At 38.8% G+C, this 25,661-nt stretch overlaps 1 protein-coding gene across 7 annotated transcripts in view; it reads right to left on the bottom strand.

Moving 5' to 3' along the window:
• FAT1 (FAT atypical cadherin 1) overlaps positions 1 to 25,661 on the bottom strand; it is a 130,465-nt gene that overhangs the window by 58,178 nt on the left and 46,626 nt on the right. For all 7 annotated transcript variants that reach the window (XR_006886656.1, XR_006886657.1, XM_046648574.1 and 4 more), the window contains exon 3: positions 12,917 to 13,231. Coding sequence is in view for 5 of the 7 variants with exons in the window: in XM_046648574.1 (XP_046504530.1) it covers positions 12,917 to 13,231 (315 nt within the window). In the remaining 2 variants the exon portion in view is untranslated. The remainder of the gene's footprint in view (positions 1 to 12,916; positions 13,232 to 25,661) is intronic.

Here is a 25,661-nt window from a genome sequence, read left to right as displayed (position 1 = left end):
CGTGCCCTGGAAGGCTCTCTCCGTCCAGCCTGGCTCCTCGGCCAGGAGTCCTCAGGACCCTCATTCTTTCTCACAACAGTGCATCAATCACAGCACTGTTTTAACTAACCCTTGACTGTAGGCATGCACGTTAAGTATATTATTTCCCACCACTCTCCCTAGTCATTTTTCTGAAACACTTTAATATACTCTACTCTTCCCTAAGTTAAGAACTTTGTGCCATATTTGGTGGTACAGGAGTATCTGTAAGTCTCGGGTGTCTTCCTCGTGGATGGGGTAATTTTTCACTAGCTGTTACTACCGTGATCTGGAAATGTGATTTCTACCTTTGACTTGCAACCACTACTTTAGCCAGGATTGCTCCCAGGACGTTCGGTGTGCTTCAAGAATGAGCAAATTAAGGACAATTACAATAAAACAACAGTGAGTAGACGGTAAAATTTAACATTACTCAAGCAACTTTCAGACAAGTACCACGAAAACACACAGAGGTGTGTGCATATATGTAAAATACGTGTGCACCTTCATGAAAGGTCAAACCCAAATTACTACCTGTAGTCACTCCTGGGGAATGGAACAAGTGGGCCAAAGGAAGTGAGGAAGAGAGGAGAGGGATTTTCACAGTTCACTTTACACACTTCTTTACTGTGGTCATCTTTTATTTTTAATGAGTATATAATTTAAAGAAATTGAAACATTAAAATATTTTAAAGGTCACCGTGAAAGCATATAGAAATGTTTATTGGTTGAAACTAAGGTTGAGAAGTCTCAAACAAATGATTCTCTAAAAACTCTGAACTATCTGGCCATATATACAAAAAACAAAAAATTAAAACTGCTTAGAAATAGTACAGTGGCCTATGTTTTATAATTGCTTCTAATATGTTTTTGAATCAAAATTTTAATGAAATGTAACATACATTCTAAAACGTCCTCTTACTGTAAAAACTACGTTTGCTAGAGTCAGAGAGCCTTTTAAAATCTTTTAGCCCAAAAACTGCGCTTTGAAAACAAGGAAATGAGGCTCAGGAATGTTAAATTAATTCCTGAAGGGCAGTTAGCCGCAGAGTTGGAACCAGAGTCGAGTTCTCACCAAACAAAATGTTCAGAAGTCTCCCTGTTGCTCCAGCCTTTTTCAACCAGGTGGGCATCAGAAGCAAGAGAAATGCCAGGCTAAACCCACTACTCCCCATCCCCACACGGAGGCACCAAATCAGAATCTCCACTCATGAACACACACCTTGTACAATTTCATAGCGTTTTCCAGGTAGTTTGGTGATCCATCCCATGCTAACCTCTTGGGCCAAGAGCTTTAAAAAGTTGAAAAAAAATCCATGCTCTCTTATTCTAATAGTTTCCTAAAAACAGAATTGTTTTTAGTCACTGTAACTATCACTCCTGGCCATATTCTGGAACAAAGTGTATTATTCATTTCTCAAAAACAGCATTTGAGAAATAGAGAAATATAACAGGACTACATTTTTCCGAGAGATAAACAGTACTTAGGAACCATAATTAACATTGCAGAAATTACTTCAAAGAAACAGCCAGGAGAGCCTACGTGAAGATTCCAACTGCTCTTAAGTTACTTATTAAGCCTAAAACATCTCCCGGGATCTTTCAGGCAAATCTGCAACTACTGACGCAAATCATTAAATTCTGTTAGAATATAAGTTAACAATGAAATATATGTCTTTCCAACATAAAAGAAAACAACAATCTAAATGGTTGTATCAATTTCCGTTTAACAGCGTATTTCCTTCTTTTTGGAAACGCCTTTTGTAGTATGCATTGAATGGTGGTCCCCCCCGCAGAAGATATGTCCAACCTGAAACCTGTGACTGTGACCTTATTTGGAAAAACAGCCTCGAAAGATGTAATTAAGTATCTCAAGATGAGATCACCCTGAATTTACAGTAGGTCCTAAATTCAATCACTGTCCTTTTAAGGGAAAAGCAGAGAGAGATCAGAAATACACAGACATAGAAGAAGGACCCTGTGAAGATGCAGGCAGAGACAGAAGAGATGCTGCCCTAAGTCAAGAAATGCCAGGAGCCACCAGAAGCTGAAGATGCTAGGAAGGATCTCCCTTAGAAACTGCAGAGGGAGGGCGGCCCTGCCAACGCCTTGATTTTGGACCTCGGGCCTCTAGAACTGTGAGAGAGTACGTTTCTGTTGTTTGAAGCCACCCAGTTTGTGATAACTTGTTACGGCATCCTTCCAAATTTAATACACCTTTTTATTCAGCTAGCAAACAAAAGTACTCAAAGAATACCAAGAAAGAAGAATGAGGTAAGAACTGCAAACAATTCCACCATCCAAAGATAAACACCCATATGATTTTCTATATTTTGCTATAGTCTTCATTTGAAACGCTTTATGACTTTATAGGCTGTCATTTTATACACAAGACAATGAAAAGGCTGAGGACTGAAAAAAAAAGTCTCAGGCTCAAAGACGATTTGGGGGAGGAAAGGGCCAAATGCTCTATATAATCCAAGTTAACTGCATGCTTTCCTTCAAAAGGAAAGGGAAGCAGCCGCCTCAGCTCTGGGGGACCTCCTGAGCATCTCTGGCTGAGAACCAGACATGGGTTAAGTCTTATTAATTATATCTTTGAATGTATTATCATTTCTCATATTCTTTCCTCTCCATAATAGAAGAATGAAATTAGAATTGCCTAAATATGTTTCATTAACTCTATTAGCAATCACTATAAAGCTAGCTTAATGCCTATAAGACACAAAGTCTCAATTAGAAAGTTGTTTCAACTCAGGACCAAGAGAGAAAAGACCCCTTTGTTCTGAATAAACCGAAACAATTTCTCTCTGTTCTTTTAAGAGTTTATTTAACAAGCGATACACGGGCCTCAGGGTACAATGAGATTAGTCCAAAAAATTGCTTTCAAAAGTAATTTACCCAATAAAATATTCTCTTTAGTCAGAAAAATGTACCTGCTCACTCTACATTTGCCAAAACTATCCTTTCTGTTTTAGCCATAACGAATTCTCATTCCCCTTATAGACAGGTTAAGAAAAACCAGCAAAATGTCTACTATCAGGAAAAATTAACATAAACTATACAAAATAAATATAGGAGATTTGAGAGGTTAGAAGTTAAACTAAAGTGTTTTAGAACTTTATGGGATATGTATTTTAAACCATCGGCTCCTGAATTTTTTTTTTTTTTCATTTTCAGGTGCACTATTGAAAGACGGCCTGCTTTGAGCAAGTTAAACTATCAAAGAACTACAGAGACTAATCAAATGTATGAAAATAAACGAAGCAACAACATTAGTAATTATTCTAATTTTTTCTTTTTTGCTGAGGAAGATTCACCCTGAGCTAGCATCTGTTGCCAATCTTCTTCTTTTTGCTTGAGGAAGATTTACCCTGAGCTAGCGTCTGGACCAAACTTCCTCTGCTTTGGATGTGGGTTGCTGCCACAGCATGGTTTGACAAGTCGTGTAGGTCTGTGCCTGGGAACTGAACCCATGAACCCGGGCCACTAAAGCAGAGCATTTGAACTTAACCACTACGCCATGGGGCTAGCCCCATATTCTAATTTCTTAAATGAAGCATTAAAGCAAGCATAGCACAGAGAGAGGCAGAAGCAGGAGACATCAGCTCAGAATCCTGCATGGCACACGGCTGTCACTCTATGGGGCATTTCCATGGGGCATTCTCATCTACAGATCTGTACCCAAAAAGCTTTAACAAAGTGGAAACGTTCTCAGAACAAGGCAGTTACCGCAATTTACAAAGATCACAGCCGAGGTCCAGAGGACCACGCAGTGGGTGGATGGAGGCCACCACAGGTAGGAGGAGGACAGAAACTAGACCAAGGACAGCGTTTTCCTGTTCAAACTTCTTAAGACTCCTCTTCCAACAGGTGAAATGGAAATCATATGAATTTCGCTCATATTTAAAATCTTTATCAGTCAACTGAAAAATAAGTATTAAGCAGCAACTACACACGTATCATGCCCGGATCTATGGTACCTACAAACGAACATGGGACGGTCCTGCCCCTCTAGGACCTGAGCCAGCACTGGATCCCCACCAAACACAGGCAAGACGAGCATCCACAGTAAAAAGGCAGAGCAGACGTGGAAAGAAAGGCAGGGAGACTGGGCATCCCCAATTCCAGCCCTGTTCTTAAATGATAGGCCAAGAGTGAACGCTCAGTTTTTCCAATGGTTATCACTCAACAACCGTCCCCTTGGAGCCTTGGAGTATGAGCTCAGAGATGCTCTGTAGGGCTGTACCGTCTTTCTTTCGGTGGTGTGCTAAGACTGCATTTAACGAGAGCCCGTCTAGAGCTCTCTGGCAGCTGCGGCCATCTGAGCAGCTATTGTCTGTCCTTGCAGTCCTGGTGCCGGCAGGATTAGGCTTCCAGCCAAAAATGGCATTCTATTCATAGGCTGTCAAGGCTGGAAAGGCCCTCAGATCTCATTTAGTTCAAACTTCCAGAGTCCCATAGAAAATCCTAATAAAATGCATCAAATGATCAGTCTAAAGTCACACAGGCAGTGGCTGAGCAGGAATCTGCACCCTAAAATCTCCAGACTTCTCTTGCGGTTGTAATTCTAGCTCACTAGCTGTTTCTCGTTGAAAAGTGATAGTAATAAAACATAAGATAACGTTAGATCAAAAGCTAAACACAATTTATTGAGAATTGCCTTTCCTATTCCTATAAACGTCAGATACAGCAGACAGAGAGGAAAGAAATCCAACCTACTTAATCAGGTTAATATCACGTTGACGAAAAAAGGCTAATCTCAGATACTTAAATGCAAAATCTTAAAACACTGCTCCTTAAAATAACTTTACCAAATGATATTCAGCAACATATTAAAAAAAACAGAATACCCTTTGATAGAGTTTACCCTAAGGATTCAAGGTTAACAGATTTAGGAGGAAAAGCATATATCATCATCTCAACATGTGCAAAAAGGGCAGTGAATAAAATTTTACTTCTTTCAGACGTTAAGGATAACACACTTCACTATAAAATAAAAAATAAGCAGAACGAACAAGCAAGAAAAATCTATAATTCTTAAAACAATTGCATATATTTGGGAAAAACTACAAATAGGTAAACTTATTATTATTATTTTCTAATGAATTCCTGCCATTGTAAGTGACTGGCCCTTCACTTCCTTCCTTTGCGGCTATCAAATGTTACCGGAAACCCTCGGAAGTTGTTTGCAGCTGGAGTTATTTCCTATTGCACTTTGTTCAGCCTCCGTTCCAGCCACAATAAAATGCCATTTACTTTGATTGAGGGAAAAAAAAGCTGTAATGTGATCCTGGACTAGAACATGGATGAGTACCCAGTCCACCTATTGGCTATTACAGCATTTTATGACTTTACCATGCTTTAGGAATTACAACACATAAACACTCTCTCCATATATGTATATATATGTATGCATACAATTTACATATAAATATCACCAAAGCTATCTGCAATCAAATAATATTTCCTATACTGAACATAAAGTAATTCTGTATTAAATACGCTATCCTACCTGTAAACGAATGAATGAGAAACAGGCCAATGTATAAAGTTGTCCTCTACAAAGCATGAGAAGCTGTAACTTAGTAATTTGAGCATAAATATTTCAACTCCGCATAAGGGAATTAAGAAAACAAATGGAGGAAATGGTAAAGATTTAATAAGTGTACATATAACCAACTGAGAGAGCTGGAATTTCAAGCTCTGAAATATTTTTAACAGGATACACCAGCACGAAGAAGTGTGAGAGTTCAAAACTTGGAAATATTTTATCTTCTAATGAGAAACAGTAATTTCTCAGAGTAGAAGAGACCTGAATATTCTATCATCAACTTGCTAAATCTTCTCAGAGATTTTAACCTTGATAACTAATATTCTAGCCACCCATTCTTTAAAGAACAGTTTTAACAACCTAGAGAAGCAAAACACAGATCATCTTTTCTATGTATTCATCACTTAGGGCAATTTTTACTTTAGAAATATCAAATAGTCTACCCTCTCAGAAATAAATCAACAATTTGACTAGTCCAACTGGCAAATACATCAACTTTTTGGGGTCAGAAAACTACCATCAACCTGTTTTGGTATGGTTTGCAAGCTAAGAATGGCTTTTACCCTCTTAAATGGTTGAAAAAAATCAAAAGAAGAATATACTGTGACTCATGAAAAGAACATGAAATTCAAATTTCAATGTCCATAAATAAAGTGTCACTGGGACACAGTCACGCCTGTTCATTTCCATACTCTCTACGGCGGCTTTCACTCTACAGGGACAGAGCTGAGCAGCTGTCACAGAGACTATATGGTCTGCAAAGCCCAAAATATTTACTACCTGGCCCTTTACAGAAAAAGTTTAATGATCCCTGCCGCGCACGGTTAATAAAACTAAGTTTAAACATCTAGTGTTACTTAGAAGCTTCACGCTTTTTGGTCTGAAGGTATCACAGAAATAAGATTAGCTAAAAATCAACCATTATATAATGCAGGAACTCTTAGTACAAAGAACAGAGAAGGTACAGAAAAACTGGCTCCCAAACCACGTTTACATCCCAAACCCAAAGGCAGAGACAGTGAACGTGGGACTATGCACCGAGAAGCAGCAGTTATGAAATTCGTGTCTTTCTGGCTCTGACCTCTGGGTGGCCTTAACCTCTCTGAAGTCATATAATAATTTGTAAAATGGAAAAAGCACAAATGGGGAAGACAGCAGACTCCCGGCATTTGCAGTCTCTACCCACCTCACAGGGCTTCTTGTAAGGATGAAGTACGTGAGTGCTTGTAAAATATAAAGTGCAAAGCACACGAGCCAAACCTGTCACTGCCCCTCTGGCTCCTAATGGAAATTTTGCTCCAGCCTCATCTAAAAGTGAGGACAAGACATGGTAGAAGGTTGGAAGAGTGGTATGAGAAAGAGGAGAGAATAAGACAAGATGACAGCTAAAGATGGAAAGCCCAGGCTTGCTGCTTTCTCTCTGGCTGTCTCCTTCAAGCTCAACTCTCACAGGGGCCAGGCAGGAGACAGTCTGATGGAAATCGGTCCAGAGAGAACCAGCAGGACTTACAGGATTTGAACAGTGCAAGGTGCTCCAGAGCCAGTGAGGAGAAGAGATTCAGAGGAAAGATCATCCTCCAAAATACACGAAATTTTAACTCTACAGAATTGATAAAGGAAAAGCTAAGAAAACAGGAAGATGAAACAGCCTCAAAATCGTTTTTGAACCATTCAAAGTTTTAAGTGGACAGAAACAGACCCAATACCTGTGAAAAAGCCTAAACCTTTTTAAGAGGCACAAGAAGACACAGAAATCACATACATAAACATGCACATGTATTCAAAAAGGGTGCTTCTACTTAACGTACATTTCCGATGACTTTATTTTTAACCATAAGAAAAACTCTTTCTAAGTATATTATATATGTTACTAAACAGGACGATGTCCATCAATGAATGAGAAGATGACAAAAAGTGGCAAGAACACAAATGTGCACCAACAGGTGACTGGATAAGCATATTGTAGTAATATCTATACAAAGAATGTACAGCAACAAAAAAGAATGTACTCTTGGTACTCATTACAACATGCACGAATCTCAGAGTATATATGGTAGGTTCAAGAAGCTGTACAAAAAAAGGGTATATACCGTATGAGCCCATACATATAAAATTTTAGGAAACGCAAACTAACATATACTGATGGAAAGTAGATCAGTGGTTGCCAGGGATGGGGACAGAGAGGAGAGTGGGAGGGAGGGAATACAAACAGGCACGGGGAAACTTCTGGGAGCGACAGATATGTTCATGGCTCGATCGTGGTGATGGCTTCACAGCTGTATCGCTTTGTTAAAACTTCTCTAATCGCAGACTTTCTACATGTGCAATTTACTGTCTGCCAATAAGACTTCAACAACATTTTTTAAAACTAAAGAGCAACACTTGCTTTGTATTTGGAAGCAATACTTGCTTCCAAAGCTTGGAAAACACCAAACATACAGACAAGAGACTAAAACTGGTCTTGTCTAAAGCATCCACAGGCCTAAAAGTAAGACTTCAAGATTATCTGCCAATTCTAAGTAGCATATCACTCCTCAGAGGTTCAAACTGGTAACATGGACTAAAAAGGCACTTTGCTAGGCTGGTTTCAGTGTCCTGAGGTTACTCGTGGATAATGGAACCTGTGAAGTGCACACTAGTCCCTATTGTTGGGGACTCCCCGTCTTCTCTGTCCTTGACATACCACAAAGCTGTGACGAGTTTGTCTGCGGGAGCTGGGGCGGTCAAGGCTCAGACAAGTGAACATTCTGTGCTCTTGTCTCTCTCCCATCTTGAGCAACTGCACAATTCATTTTAAAAGAAGCAAACTGACCCTAGCTGATACTGGACATAATCTAACAAAAAAATGTTATAAAAATTTCTGGTGTCAACAAAAGTGTATCAGAAAAGGAAAAAGGATTAAGTCTCTTTTGCTTGTACAGTCTGAAAAAGAACGCTCCTCACCCTACTTACAAACAATATCAAAAGAACCATGTGAGATGCAGAGAGAGAGTTCCTGGCATCATAATCAAGCACAGAAACTTTGACTGGAAGATAAAAAACATTCAAAAAATGATCACACAAACTTGTCATTTAGAACCCAAAATTCATATTATCAAATCCAGTCCTAGGGAGGTTTTTTTTCTTTTAATACTTTCTCATAAGATGACAAGAGGAGAAAAAGGTACCGTAGAGATGGTCTCCTCTCCAAAATGACTCAGGTCATCTGATTTACATTTATACAAAATATTCCAAGGAAATGCATGTAGACTGTCAAAAATAGCTGGTTATTTATAAAAATAACAAATATTCTCCTTTAACCCTTATTCTGGTATTTAAGGTTTTCCATCAAGCATAGCCATTCTCCCATACACTCATCTAACGTCATCTCTTGGCTGCTAATTCTCACCATGCCTTCAAATTGACCCCCAACGTGATAAATACCCCCTTCCTCTTCTCCACGCATCCACTTTCACTACCATCAAAATCAGCCCAGTAACTTTCCCAAGGGCCCTCGTCCTCCTGAGTACACCCACCACATCACTCTGTTCCCATTCCTCCAGAGGTGTTTGCTACAGTCTTTGGCGCACTCTCTGGTACCCACCTGTTTCTCTTTGCTATTTCACTTATGCAGACTACAAACTTTCAAATTCTCTCTTAACGTGCTGTAAACAGAGCACAAGCTCTGTGAACACCTGATGCGTAAACAATCAATGAATAACAACGAATGTGTTGCTCTAGTCTGCTGGACATCTTGAGAATCACCAGAGTTCTAAACTTACCTTTACCGCTGAGGAGCAAGGAGACTAATCTGACTTCATTAAACGTGTTTATCCAAAGGAGATGCACACATTTATCAATCTACTAAGACCTTGATCATCTTACGTACAGTTAATAGAGCAAAGGTAACATACGCAAGTGGGAGAGGCTGTGGCATCTCCTATAAATGATTCTGGGGGCTCTGTATTTTGCAAATACGTGCCTTAACGGATGTGCAAAAGCACTCATCACTAACCATCAAATGGACCGACCTGGAAGCCACTTTTCCCTAAGATCCTAGAGGAAAAGCCTCGCTCATGCCCAGATGTCTTAATTTCCAGCCCACTGATTTTTCTCACTCAGCCATTAATTATTAAGTAACATGATTTAGGGTCTCCAGGTGGTGTTTGGGGTCAGTAAATCACGGGAACTTCCTCCTCCCAGACTGTCTTTCATCAGCTTTCACAGTCTGGCCCCCATAATACTGACCTAACTTATTAAAAATAGTCTATTTGAAAAGTTTTGAGGAAGATGTACACTTTGAGGCATTACTTTTTGGACCCTGAGGATCGTGCCCAAATTTTCTGCTGAGTTGTGGGAACAGAACCATCTAGAGACAGACCTCGTGAAGCTGCATTTACCATATTCTTTAATAATGCCCATGCTAAAATATGGTTATTTCTTGATCTTTAGAGATGGTAGGTGACTTGCGGAATGATCAGGCTTTTTTATGAACCCTAAAGTTTATAATATACTTTGCAACAAATATTCTTGTGTACTAACTACAGTTATTCTCCACTATGATCTGCCTTCAACTCATAAGAAAATAAAACCTCTTTGTAATCCTTATGAATTTTCTCCCGCTGTCCTGCCAGCAGGAGGCATGTGCTTCCCACCCAGGGGTTCGGAAGCTAGCTGTGGACTCTTGGAAGGCACTTAGTCTCCCTGAAGATAAGGAAGAGTTTAGAAGTCTCCCCAGACATTCTTCCTGAGAGCTGTCAGAACAGAGAGACGTAAAGGGAGTGGCAATGCCACATTACCACCTTTCAAGACATAACACAATAGCAGTGATGTCATCTCAGAGGCCCCAGAGATAACCAAGGTTTCAAAGCTCCCCACTATAGCTCTAATCTATATAATTTCCTTAAGTTTTTTTCTTCTCCTTCTCCTCAAATACACATTATGTTCACACCTGTAGTATTTACTCAGATATTCAAAAGGACATTTATCGCGTGCTTGCCTGTCTCTTTGCAGAGGACTTAACCTAATCTGTGAGAGAGATAGAAGCCGTTAGAAAAATGAAAACATTTAAAGTCTAATCCCACAAGCAATTTTTGAAAAAGGGGCAGTTACGTTCTTGAATTACCACCTCAAGGCTTTAACTTCTAGACTTGTCTGTGTCTCAAGGTCTGTGGCCGCACCCCTACCCCACTTCCAAGGCAAATAGTTTCTTGACTCTAAAATTCTTCCCCAAAATTTTTACCAACTTCTAATCTTTCTTCTTTTATGTTCGAGAGTGCCTTCTAATTTTTTAGCTCTTAGCCCTCTTTCATTTTCTTTCACAAAAATGAGGCTGAGCCGGGTTACCATTTATGCAGTAAAAATAGTACACAACTACACTGTTTAAAGAGCCTTTTACTAATCATTTACAGATGCTACTTCAGATCTTCGTGTTGTGGTATAATCTCTTAATTCCAGCCTCTGTCTTGGGCTCAGGGTCCTGCACCGTCCTCCTAATGATTCCAAAAGAAAAAACTCTCAGATCCCATTTCTCTCCTACATAATTAAATTCTTATAGGGCTCAAACATTTGTGATCAAGGACTGGTTTCCTCAGAATCCAAACCTCACTCCTATTCTCTATCAGAGGAATATACAGGAATTTGGCCAAAGAGCTGGCAGGATAATTATCTCAAGGCAAAAGTAAATCCTAATACATTCATATTAAACCTTGAAGTTATGTTTACTCTTAACAATCAAGAAAGACTATCTCTGTGAATGCCAGGTTGAAATATGCTGATGAGTGGTTTAAAAACTAACATATTAACATGCTTCTTAAGAGACAAAATATTACATCACACAATTTCTATCAGGTGTCTTTCTATGGGCATTTTGGGACACAGATATTGAACTCAAGCTTCTTTCCATCTTAAAAATTGCTTCTTTTTTGGAAGGGGCCCCATGGCCGAGTGGTTACAGTTCTGCATGCTCCACTTTGGAGGCCCAAGTTCGTGGGTTCAGATCCCCGGTGTGGACCTACTCCACTCATCGGCCCCGCTGTGGAGGCATCCTACATTCAAAGTAGAGGAAGACTGGCACAGATGTTAGTTCAAGGCTAATCTTCCTCAAGCAAAAACAAGAAGAGGATTGGCAATGGATGTTAGTTCAGGGCGAATCTTCCTCACCAAAAAAAAAAAAAAAAAAAAAAAAGCAGCTTCCCTTTAAGTGCAACAAAGGGAATTATGAAATAAGAATGGTACAAAAAAAGGAATAACAAAGACTGGTAAGGAAGCTGAGAACACCTCCTAAATTTTGATTTTTGTGTAATATTTCCTTGACATATCAAATAGACAACCCAGGAACTGAGCAGGCCAGCTCCCCCAGCATAAGGAAAGACTTAATAAGCAAAGACATGATCGAGGCATGTAAATCATAGTAAATCTCCCTCTTCAGAATTCATAATCAGATTCTATGGAAAAGTACTGAATCACTGAAACATCTGGGTCCAAAGGCCAGTGATCTCCTTGACAAGAAGTTTTATTTTCCTACAAATAAACTGTCGTCTCAGTGTCATACGGTGGTTCTTGTTTTAACTCCATCAAGAAATTGAAGAGTGCACCCCTCCACGTGTGAAGTTTTCATTGCATAAATGACAGCTAACTTTCCACGACACAAACGACAGCTATGCTGCACCGTTTTTGTGAAATAATACAAAAGCAAATGAAAAACTGAGAAAAGAGTAGATGCACTGCCAAATGTAAAAGGACAAAGATTAGAAGTTTCTAAGGAATTCGGAAGATGACTTTGGAGTCGAGCGGCTATCTGCTTAGAAGCAGGGTCAGATACTGAGACGAGAAAAGAGCTAGAAGGAAAACCTGAGATATCAGTTCAAGAAAGTACCTGCTCCCAATTTGGAAGTTGTTAAAACTTGGTCCCCTACTGCCTGCAGAGAGACAGCACTGCTCTACGGAAAAATTCTAAAACAACATAAAAATAACTACTGTGAATTGTGAAATAAACACTTTTGATATTTTCCACAAAAAGCAGAGTTAAGAAAATTGGGATACTTAGCAGCGGCAGAATTTGCAGTAAGTTTAAGATATATCGCTAATTTGGGAGCTATTACCAAAACAAAGATGTTTGCTTTTCAACCTGCATGTGAAACTACACTAACGAGCAAAATGATAAAATAGCTTTATAAAAACAAATGCAAAGGAAAAAAACATTTGGACTCAATTTTCATCTGGAAATAAAGGCTTGTTTTGAATAACAAAAGAAAAACAACTTATTAAAAACTAAAGAAAAGTGGCTAAGAAAATTATTCTTAAACTTCCCCATATCAGGAGAACATAAGCAAGAACATTTCATATCATTATATTAACACATACCTGTTTTAGGATGTATTGCAAAGAACCCTTGTGGATTTCCACTTGTAATTTTGTACGTCAGCTTGTCATTAGAGCTGGAATCTGGGTCAAACGCCTGAATTTGGACCACAGACACATCCTTGGGAGAATTTTCCATTACTTCTGGATAATAAACAGGCTCTGAGGTCTGGGGTGCGTTGTCGTTGACATCTTCAACCTCGATGTAGACCTCAATAAATGATGAAAGCGGTACCACACCCTGATCAGTTGCATAGACTGTTAGCCAGTAATGGGAGGTAGACTCCCGGTCCAGTCTACCTGAAGTCTCTATGACCCCTAGAGAGAAAGACGGAGAAAATCATGAGGCAGCATGTCAACAACAACAAAAAAATGCCACTTTGAGGAAGTGTCAACCTAAATTACAACTCTGATTTATGGAGGGCTTATGTGTCACTTACAGCCGTGTGATCTTGAGCAAGTTACCTAACCTGTCTGTGCCTCAGTTTCCTATAAATTGGAGATAATGAAAGTATGTTCCTCATAGGGTGATTAAATGAACTAATACACACTTAATGACTAGACTAGCACATGGCACATAATATGAGCTATAAAAGTATTTGTCATCATCAGTATTAGGTGTCAGAAACTATGTGGAACACTTTACAAATATCATTTCGTTTAAGTCTCAAAACAACCCAATGAGGTGGGTCTTAAGAGATCATCTGGGGCCGGCCCTGTGGCTGAGTGGTTAAGTTCACGCGCTCCACTGTGGCAGCCCAGGGTTTCGCCAGTTTGGATCCTGGGTGCAGGCATGGCACCGCTCATCAAGCCATGCTGAGGCAGCATCCCACATGCCACAACTAGAAGGACCCATAACTAAGAATGTACAACTATGTACCAGGGGGCTTTGGGGAGAAAAAAGAGAGAAAAAAAAAAGAGAGAGATCATCTAACGGCCCAGTACTTTTGTTTTTCCAAGGATGAAATTCACGGTGGGTTGAGATCTGCTGACTTTCCCAGAGATTGATCAGGGACCCAGAGACAAAACCAGAGATCTGAGCCCCACAGTCTAGCATCCCCTGCATCGCACACGGCATTCATCTGACCACAGCTACAGTTCAGAGAAAGAGGAGGAGCAACACTTCTCTCCACATCTCAGTTTGGTAGACACACCCTTTATGGCGGCCAAGAAAACACAGAGCATAGTTTTCAAAGTCCAGAATAAGGGATCGCTCAGGTCTCTTGAGTACCGAATCTTTCAGTTTCTTTCAATCACCTTCAACAAATGGCAAGACAACCAGTGTGCCAAAAACATAAATTCTCCCACTATGCTATAAGCTCCACAAGGGCATAGAGACTGCATCCTTTTCAAATATCAGTACACCCAGCACTGTACCCAAAGCCCAACTATTTATTAAATGAAGGAAAATGAATAGATATCTTAACTGGCGTTGATATAGAAAAGTCTTCAGTTGGGACCCAACCTAGGACACACTTCTTCTTAAGTCAATTGGTAAAAGTTGGAGTTACACAATTACAAAGAAAAGGATAAGAGTGTGTCTAACATCTTGGCCCAGCCATTGAAACGAGTCAAAACTCTACCTATCTCAGGCTTTACCTCTTCTGAGGGTGATGAACAGTGGAAATATCCATTTCTCCTAAGCAAATCTCACCTTTCTATTCAATGGTGTCATCTTGTCCTTTGGCCTTCCCAAAATATATCACTGTATTTTTTCTTGTGCATGAATTATTCTGAAAAAATGCTACTTTTAGGGTTCAACACCATGGTCCAGGCTGGACTTTGGAAATCCTACAACTCTACAATCACTAAAGTTTCCCATTTAATGCAAAATACTATGGGGAAAAATAACAAATATTAACTTACCTGTGTTCAGAAATAAAACAGTTTTTATCCCAAACATAACCTGTACTTGTTATTTTTTGATTATACAAATTTAAATATTTGCTTACTTGAGGTAGTTAATATCAGAAAAACTCATTTATTTTGAATGTTAGATAATCATAGCCAACACTCCCAAAAAGGTTTACAAGTTATCAATACCAAGTTTAATTAAATATTAAAATTATCACAAAATGAATGTGTATTGCTATTTCAGAAGCATTATAATTACTTGCTACTGCTTCATTAATTCTTAGAAAACCCTCGAAATGGATCTATAATAAATGCTCCTGAAAATATGGAACAAAGGCACAGAACTCTCACATAAAAGGAGCTCACTGGTCTCTCCGTGCAGCAGAGACAACCGTCAGATAAACTCAAATACATTTTCCTTTTCCTCTGGTCCAAACATAGTCCATGCATACTCAGTCTATTCACTAAATCAGTAAAATTCTATCTGTTTTTAGCCTGAAAGAAGAGTGTCCTTAGTAACCAAGGGAAAACAATCTTTTCCAGTTTCTCTTTTTTCATCCCTCCCATCAACTGAGACAAAGGAAGTCACGGAGTAAGAGAACATTCTCTACTAGGATGACGTATTAACAAAATGAATACACAAATGCTCCTCTTGTGTTCTGCCATTTCATTAAACTGTAACATAATTCACTTGGCAGGTGAAGGATTATTAGAAAATTTCAAGAAGACAGGTACATGGTGCTTGCATTCACCTCGTACAAGTTCTAATCCTCATATAATTCAGGCTGCTATTCACTTTTTAAAACTGTGTCCCTCTAAATGTGACTCGTAGGCATTTAATAACAAAGATAACTATAGAAACAAATGTGTTCTGTGTTTACTATACAGCAGGCACTACAATAACTGTCTTACATGCATTATCTGATTTAATCTTTACATCCAACCTGCCTACATACGTGGTGGTACTAACTCCATATCACGGATGGAAAACTCAGAACGAGAGAGATGAGGAACTTTCCCAGAGTAGTATGAGAAAAGCGTAGTAAAGAAACTTTAACATGAAAAACTCTGAAAAGTCAAATCAAATCTCATACTTTGTCCATTTTTTTAACATCAGTATTCATAAGGTTTATATTACACGTTTGTTCATATAGAACAGCTTTCTCTCGCCTCAGGGCGGAAGGGAAAAAAGAAACATAAAATGCAAATATGAGGTTTAAATCAGAGACAAAAACCTTCATTTATCTTTCATCAAGTTCCACTTCCACTCTGGTCTGTAGGTGTCCAGACTGTCGTGTACGAGCAGGGGATCCCTCTCCTGGGAACCACCCCCCTCTCCCAACCTGGCTGGCAACTCAGGGAGCAGCCAGATTCTTCTTTGCATGAGCTCCTAGCCACAACTAGGAGGGGAAGTTTCTGAGTTCCAGGTAAACTCCGGATATTACTAAGCATTAAATCTGAGACAGCGAAGTGGCTCCTCTCAAATAAGGGAGAAATCAGGATTGTATTAACTAGCAATTTAAATAGTAAATAGACAAGACTAAGATGTGCAGGTGTTCATAGTTCATGAATCATGGACTGCATATTTTTATACATATCACGTAGCGATTGCTAAGATGTTTATCTTTTGATATACTTTATTACATCCTTGTCAAAGAAAGAATGAAATTATTTAATACAGCTTATAGTTGACTATAAAATACAGTGAATTCTCAACGGCCAAAGCAAAAGGAGGGCATGCCGAATAATCTAACTAAAATGCTCAAATTCATAATAATATAAGGAAATTTACTATGTTCATAATAATTTAATAATAGTAGGACTTAGTATACGCCAAGGACTTCAGCAGGTGCATCCCACGCATTAAATGATTTAAAGAACACAGAAATTGTACGATTTTCATCCCAGGTTTACAAATGAGAAAACCGAAGCTTAGATAAAGTAAGCAACTTGCTGAAGCCTTAGAGTGACTGAGAAACACAGCCATGGTCAACAATTACAGGGTGGAATCGGGATCTGAATCAGAAAGTCTGATTCCAGAACTCAGGCTCTTCACCATCAGGCTATACTGTCATCACTAGCTATATAGCATCATCGTCCCAGACTCCACAGCACCAAGGATGCTGAGGACCACAACGGGCTACTGCCATGAAGAGAGGCTACAAGCAGTTTTCAACTGCTAAAATAAGGATCCCCCTACACTTCAAGGACAATAAAGGAGAGAAGATTCAAGGACACCACCTGGTCACAGGAATTCAGGGTCTGGTGCCTATGTACTATTCTAATTGCAGATTCTAAATCTAAGCACTGTTCTAAAAGCACAAAGTAGGGGGGAAAAGACCAGACACAGGCAAAGTTATTTTGTGTTCTGCTTTTTAATCAGTCTGCTCTGTCACAAGTACATTCTATCAACCCGCAGGCAGAAACTTCTGAAGCAGACAGAAAGCACTACCCTGAGCTCCATCTTGAATCTAAGCGGAGCAGACCACAGCTCCAGAACAGCTGGTCTAGATAATGTGCGGAGCAAGAGACCGGTTGTAGATCTGGCCTTAGCCATCTCAAAATCAACAAGTGTAGCCTGGCAACCCTTTAGAAATCCTCCAGGGCGATTTTCGTTTTTAATCAAAGTTGAAATGATTTGCCCAACTTGAGGGAGCGAAACACACAGAGAGTTTCGAAGGCAGAGTAAGCCACCTCCTTAATCAGAGGCTATGGGAATCCCAATCATTCTGCACAGGGGTCCTGGTTTCTGAAACGACTAACATACCAACTATCTAGAAGTCTGACCAGAAGCAGTGTCTGTTCTCTCAGTCACTACAAGTCCTATTCCCACACTTAGTCACGCTTCTGTCCCCAGTCCTTCCTAAGGCCACAACTAGCATTTACAGATGGATTTCTTCTATTTCCTTCAGCAGTTACCTTAAATCATGGAAAGGAAACAACCTTTCTGAATTCCATTATGAAGACTTCTAATTAGCACCTTTAACACAGGAAAACCACCACCACTGCCACAGACCCCTAGCCATCGCTGGAAGCGAAATCAAGCTACTGTTCATTCTCAAAACTCCACCTCACTCTTCCTTCTCAGTCCACGATCATCAACTTTCACTAAGTACTTCTGTGCACACTCGGTTACAAATTCACTTTTCCAGGACAATTCTCTAAGGAACCAACAAAAACTATAAATATTTAAACTACAGTTTTAAAGATATTCCTCTTTAACATATAGCCACGATAATACCGTAGCATCTTTTTCGGCACATATATACATCCATATACAAACTCGCCCTCTGTGGTCTTCAAGTATCTTCCTGTCTCTCAGTTCCCTTCTTTCTCTGCCATCTCTGCTCCTATTTTTTATTTCCTCTTTCACTTTTTGAGAGAGCAAAAACAGCATGCAACTCGATGATTCGTAAGCCCAGGCAACCCAGGCCTTGCACAGAGCTCCCTCCAGCCCCAGAAGAGAATCAATGCACTAAGAGAAAAAGCCCGAGAGAAGGATAACATGGAAACAACCCCTTTCTTGCCATGAGGTTACAGTACACAAGCAGTGGACAAGAAAGGGATGCTGCTGTGCGATTCCACTGTGCATACCTTGAACAGAGGAGACAAGTTTAGACAAGCTTGTTACATGCACCACCCAGCAATGTCCCTCTGCTTTAGTGAAACATTACAGAAGTAATAAATGCCTCGCTTTCCAATCTCGAGAATACAATGAAGACATTTTCAGGAAATGATGTTAATAAGCCGAGAAATTTGAAAGTAGCCGGAGATCTGGACCTGTTAAGTAAAAATATTTATCATTCCAAACATACTCTCTAGGATTTCAAAGCCACCACCAGATGTCACTATGGAAACTGATTTTAAATGAGCATACGGTGGAAAGACCAGACAGAAAGAAAAAACTACAGTGTAATTGTTAAAAGAGTTTGACCAATGTAGCTGAAAACACATCTCACAGCAAAATTTCTTTCTAGAAGGATTCATGAATGTCCATATATTTAATCAAACAGGTACTGATGTCTTCCCATATCCTGATTACGCAAAGGTTGCAGGATACAGTACCAGCTGCTCAAGCAAATGGTCCAAAAGTAAATAAAGGTTTCCAAGAATAACTAATTCCTACTCCCCACCATTCATGGCTAATGGTGCTGTTAACTCCAATACTGTCCTTGAATAGGAAAGGCCAGCATTCCCTCCAACTGACACAGGTGGAGCAAGAGACATTCAACGTAGGAATTTTTTTGTATTAACTTCCTCTTCCTACACTAGGTTCAGTTTTTTGATTATTCTCTGATTTTTTCCTAAAGGTATGCTTTCTTTGGGTGAGGACGGTTGGCCCTGAGCTAACATCTGTTGCCAATCTTCCTCGTTTTTTTTTTTTTCCTCCCCAAAGCCCCAGTACCTAGTTGTATATCCTAGTTATGAGTCCTTCTAGTTCTTCTATGTGGGATGCTGCCACAGCACGGCTCGATGAATGCCATGTAGGTCAGCGCCCAGGATCCCAACTGGTGAACCTCGGGCCCCAGGAGCACAGCGTGCAAACTTAACCATTATGCCACCAGGCCGGCCCCTCAACATAGTAATTTTTAAGGCAAAAGTAACATCATATGTAGCCACTATACTGCTAAAAATAATTTAAATGACTCAAATTTCCATGACCACAGAACATCTTTCTTCCTGGAATTTTCCTATTTTCTTTAATAGGTCTTGGCCCCTATCAAGCCCAGGGTCAAAGCTTTCAATAACACCTTGCTATTTCAGATTCTTCAGCCATCCAACTCAAAAATCCTTATAATCAGCAACAATCTGGCAAGACAAATATGCAAACTCTATCTTCCTTTCTGATATACCATGTCACATGCATTTTTTAAAAAAATTTTCTAGAATCAAGCTTAAGGCAGCAATTGTATGAAAAGCTTCTTTAGTCAATCACAAGAAAAACGGAAATACGAAATATAATTTTTGATGATATTTTCCCTGTGGGCAAAAAGGGACCAACAGACATTCTTTTCTCCCATTCCAAAGTTGCATGGTAAACAGAATAACTCTTTTGGAAGTAAGTATCTTCCCAAATGTAAAATCAAAACTCACTTTAATGGAACAGAGATATCTTCTACACACTTGAGATACAATATGCCTTTCTACAATGAATCCACAAGTGGTTACTCAAATTTTTTTGCTAGTTATGGAAAAATCAGAAGTCCCATAATATTAAATATTAATCTGCTATAAGACATTCTTTCTGTCTTAAAATTACATTTAAAAGTAGACTATGAGCTCCCTACTAAAACGCAAACCCTTTGAGAGCAGGGATTTGCTGTCTGTTTTGATCAGGGTCTGGTAAACAGTGGGTGTTTACGAAGCATGTGCTGAAAAAAGAATGTTGACCAGAAACAAAGTAACTGTCAGAAATGGCCCCAGCTAAGGGGAGCCTAAGGAGATATGACACCTAAATGTAATGTGGGATCCTGGATCAGAAAAAGCACATCTGGTGAAATCTAAGGAAATCTGAGTAAACTGTGGGCTTTACTTAAGAATGCATCAATATTGTTCATTAATTATAACAGACATAATAATACAGGTTGTTAATAATAGAGGAATCTGTGTGTGGGGCAGGGGCCATAGGGGAACTCTGTATTATCTGCTCAATTTCTCCATCAGAGCTCATAATATGTAGATTAATTTGTATCCTTCTTTAAGTGATAAAGATTTTTTCAATTTGTTTTTACCTCATTTTCATTAAATATTAGATTTAGACTGATGATCCTGTTAACATTTCAGCATCTTGATGATATCTTGAGAGATCCTAATATGGAGTTAAAAAACCTTATATGTTAGGACTAAAGGTTTACACAGCAATCCAATTATATATCTGTTTACATTTTAACTTCTAAATTTACTGTAAATTTAAGAAATATTTTTTTATTACTTTGTTTTGCCTTGAAAATATTAATGTGAAAACTGGTAACATCAGTTTCTTGACATAAAAAGTGAGATTTCTGAAAATTTAACCATTCTTTAAAATGCACCAATTTGACATGCAATACTTTCTAATGAATCAAAACTCTTGAATTCTTCTAGACATATAATGTAGTAAATCATAATATAAATATATAATATACATATTTAATGTTCCTGCCTGCTTCTTCCATTAGTTGGCAAAATTGTGTTGTTATTGTTGACTACAAAAGAGGAACAAATGAGATAAGTGTCTGTTAAATTGAAGGCATTTAAGATTCTAAAATGGCTATTCAGTCCACTTAGGGAATGACTCACAAGAAACACTTTCAGTACTCAAATAAAAATGTCATACTTCCTTTTACCTCAAGTATACAAGATAGTATCATTTACTGGTGTTAGTAATCATAATACATAACAAAAATGTAAAGAGTCATGTTTAACGTTTATTTTGTAGAGAGAAATTCTCTGCAAAAACCAAATTCTAGTACTTTTAGAAACAGAATGACATATATATATATATAATAAAATTTTTAAATGTTTGAGACCACATAAATAAGGTAAACACCCCATGCTTTTAATAATAATTATTTTTTAAAAGTCAAAATAAATCAAATAAGTCAACTAATGAAGCATCCCTAATGGACCAAGCAAACTGCTCGGCAGAATATGCTAGTATACTGCGTAGTTCACCAGATACCTCTCTGCCCTCTTACAGCTAAAAACAGAGTAAATCATGTTGTAAAATTTTCTCTCCAGTTTAACTAAAGACATGGTACTAATTATTACCAGGACCCAATCTTTCAAAACCAATGACTTGCCAGGAGTCTAATTTTTAAGAAGCCACTTGTGATCAGGAACACAGCAAACTCTGAAACACTAACAATGATGGTAATGATGACATTATTAAGAGCAAATACATAGACAGAGCTCATAATATGCCAGATACTATTTTAAGCACTTCTCGTATATTAACTCATTTAATCTTTAAAGCAACTCTAAGAAGTAGGTAATATGATCATGCCTATTTCACAGATCCTTGAGGAAGCAGACAGTGTCAACAACTTGCCCAAAGTCACAGAGTCCATTAGTAGTGGAACTGGGATTCAGCCCCAAAGAGACTGGTTCCAGATAATCATGCTATAACAACTTCATGTCTCTGGCTGTGTCCTCTAATTGGAGGGATGCATGAAAACAACTGAACAGAGCCTACAGTATCCAGAGAAAAAGTCCTGGCTTCACTGGAATGTAAAACGTAGTGACCAGATGGAAAAACCTGGTTTTACTGTTTTCCCAACACTTGAGGATCTGGGTAAAGTGTCTGACGCTGCAAAAGTTTCATTGTTCTGTGCCATTAATACATTAAGCACATTTTCTACTATCAGGAGAAAAGGGGAACTGATCTAATGGATAATGGCACATATGATACAGCTTTAAAAGAAGACATCTATATTATTAATATACATGTGATACACAAACACTGAGTGAAAAATATAAATCTTTATAAAAGCATACACAGTATGATCTTGTTTCCGTTTAGTTGTGTTTCAAAAATAAAAACCACACAAACACACAATTACATGTACGGGGAAAGAAAAAGACTAGAATAAACAAAGTAACGGAAGGATAATAAAAAAAAAATCAACAGAATGAACTGAAATTTTTTTAAATCTATAAATTTCTGGAACAGTGAATTTTAAGCCATATTTAAAATGCATACAGTAAAAAGACAAATAAAACAAAAGTACCAGCAGTCCTAAAGGTTTTGTTAGGATAACCTTCTTGTTTTATTTTCCCTTTATGTCTTAGATATGCTTTAATTTCCAAGTATTTATCTCTGTTTCATTTAACGAGAAGATGTATAACAACGGATATTCTGCTTCAACAATTTAATTTATGTATGAAACTACTTGCAAAGTTTTAGGTCTAGGAAATTCTACAACTGTATTGCCAAGAGTTAGGTCATAAGTTAATGATTAAAGGGAAAGCTTTTTATGGAGTAACTGTCAGTCTGTTTTCTCATCATTTGGATTGCCTATTTAAACCATTTTAATTAAAATGTATATCTATCAACTCCTTTAATGAAAATTGTTGCAATAACTTGAAAAAAAGCTGAGGAAGCTTTTTGACTTGCAAACTTACTAAAACATACTAAGTTCATAATCAGATTTTAAGCATCATGTTTCAAATCCAGGGATTTCTTTAGCTTTGCAAAGAGTCATTCCCTCGACAAGCTCTGCTAAACCACATTTTCATGCTTTGCTGAGAAATTATTCCAAGTTCTAATTTCCACGTGAGAATCACTAATATTGTTAACGAGGGCTTTCATGGATAAGCTCTCTTAAAGAGGATCATCCTTGGGTATCAAAAGTATCATCTGAACACATTTGGATACAACTACATACAGCCAGCCTTTGGAGGCATTAAAATTCACAGGATACATTTCACATATATACCAATGGCAACATTCCTAGCAGTTTGTTTTATATTTTAGAAGCTAGACACTTTCAATGTTGACTACTTTTCCCACCTTATATTTACTGGATGTACACTCAGCAAATGCTTTATATATGTGATATTGTTTAATCCTCATAATTATTCTGTAAGCTCAGTGGTCTTTCCTCATTTTCCATATGTGGATGCAGTTTAGCACTGAAAAGTTACTGGTCTAAAGGTCATGCCTTCATCATTGTAATACTAATAAATTAATCAATGAATTAATGAATTCCATTTCCAGTTAGCCATCTAAGTGTTTACATTTAATAACTCGTTTAAGCCTCAAAAGTTAACTTGCCTTAAGTTACCCAACTGGCTGCAGAAAAGCAAGAATCCACCACCTGGTTGATTAGCTCCACAGCCTAAACTCCTAACCACTGGGGTGCTCTCTTGTGCTTTCCTGTTCCTTTCGGGGGCAGAGCTGTGATGCAACAGCATGTCTGACTTGGGAGCCCTGGCTCTTTCGTGTAAGCCTACGGAGATGATCTGCATAAACCAACACTATTAATGGAAAAAAAATCAACACAGCGACAAAAGTCTACCAGCACTTGCCCATGGTGTGAGGAATGACATGACTTAAAATATAAACCCAAGTAAACATGGCCGCAACAAATCCCTATGCAAAGCTCAAGAATCCCGTGTGACTAAGTTTAGCATTAAAAGAGGAAAAAGATATGAAAAAGAACTCGACACTGTTCTATAGTTGGGAAATTAGTATAGTTCTGCTATCATCTTGTTCTGTAAAAACACAGAAGAAATTGGTATTAAATGAAACATAACAGGTATAAGGCAATACTACCATTGTCAGAATATAATTGAGTTATGAATACAGCTATTGTTATTAAACTTAAAATACTACATGGTGGGAGGTAATCCAGAGTTTTAAATCTTAAACCAGTTGTAAAAGTTTTGTGCTAGGGGCTGGCCCTGTGGCCAAGTGGTTAAGTTCACGCTCTCTGCTTCGGCGGCCCAGGGTTTCACCTGTTGGGATCCTGGGAGTGGACATGGCACCGCTCATCAGGCCATGCTGAGGTGGCGTCCCACATGCCACAATCAGAAGGACCCACAACTAGAATATACAACTATGTACTGGGGGAATTTGGGGAGAAAAAGCAGAAAAAAAAAAAGATTGGCAACAGTTGTTAGCTCAGGTGCCAATCTTTAAAAAAAAAAAAGTTTTGTGCCAAATAAAAACTTATGTCTTAAGGAATACCCTTCTTTGGAAAAGAAATCTGGGTGACTTTTTATTCTAGTCCCCAGTACTCAAATAACAGGTTTTTAAAAACTGTGCCCTGTAATATCCTGTTCATTAAAAAGGATTTAAGGGGCCAGCCCTGTGGCATAGTGGTTAAGTTTGCATGTTCTACTTCAGCAGCCTGGAGTTCAGAGGTTCGGATCCCAGGCACAGAACTACACGCTGTTCATCAAGCCATGCTGTGGCAGGCATCCCACATATAAAGTAGAGGGAGATGGGCACAGATGTTAGCTCATAGCCAATCTTCCTCAGCAAAAAGAGGAGGATTGGTGGTGGATGTTAGCTCAGGGCTAATCTTCCTCAAGAAAAAAAAAAAAGGATTTAATATTGTTTATAAGGGTCTGGATCTTAATAGAAACTAATCTAGAACCTGGCATTATTGATTGTTACATTCTTTAATTCATTCAACAAACACATGGTTCCAACTATTTGCCAGGCATGGTATATCTGAGGTGCTAAAGAAACCCAAAGGAGTAAATGGGGTCTTATGGGAAAGAGAGTTAAATGAGAGTAACTTATTTCCTGGAGCAGCAGGGAGGGAAGGGAAAGAAAGCACACTTGTTGAGAAAATACATCAAAATAATTTACAACTAGTTACTTTAATAAACTTTTTTTTGAGGAAGATTAGCCCTGAGCTAACATCTACTGCCAATCCTCCCCTTTTTGCTGAGGAAGACTGGGCTAACATCCACGCCCATCTTCCTCTGCTTTATATGTGGGATGCCTACCACAGCATGGCTTGCCATGCAGTGCCATGTCCGCACCCGGGATCCGAACCAGTGAACCCCAGACCACTGGAAGTGGAATGTGTGCACTTAACCGCTGCACCACCAGGCTGGCCCCTACTTTAATAATTATTTTCCACTGATTTTATAAATACCTCTTACAGAAAGATCAAATACATCCTTTCTCTGGTTATGAGTCTCTGTCTGAATTTTATGATGCAACATGTAATTATATGATTTTTTTTTTTGAGGAAGATTAGCCCTGAGCTAACTGCTGCCAATCCTCCTCTTTCTGCTGAGGAAGACTGGCCCTGAGCTAACATCCACGCCCATCTTCCTCTACTTTATTCATGGGACGCCTACCACAGCATGGCTTGCCAAGCAGTGCCATGTCTGCACCCGGGATCCGAACTGGCGAACCCTGGGCCACCGAAGCGGAATGTGCGCCCTTAAGGGC

This window comes from Equus quagga, chromosome 22, assembly GCF_021613505.1.
Source record: "Equus quagga isolate Etosha38 chromosome 22, UCLA_HA_Equagga_1.0, whole genome shotgun sequence".
NCBI classification, from domain to species: domain Eukaryota; kingdom Metazoa; phylum Chordata; class Mammalia; order Perissodactyla; family Equidae; genus Equus; species Equus quagga.
This window is presented reverse-complemented; position numbering and strand designations above follow the sequence as displayed.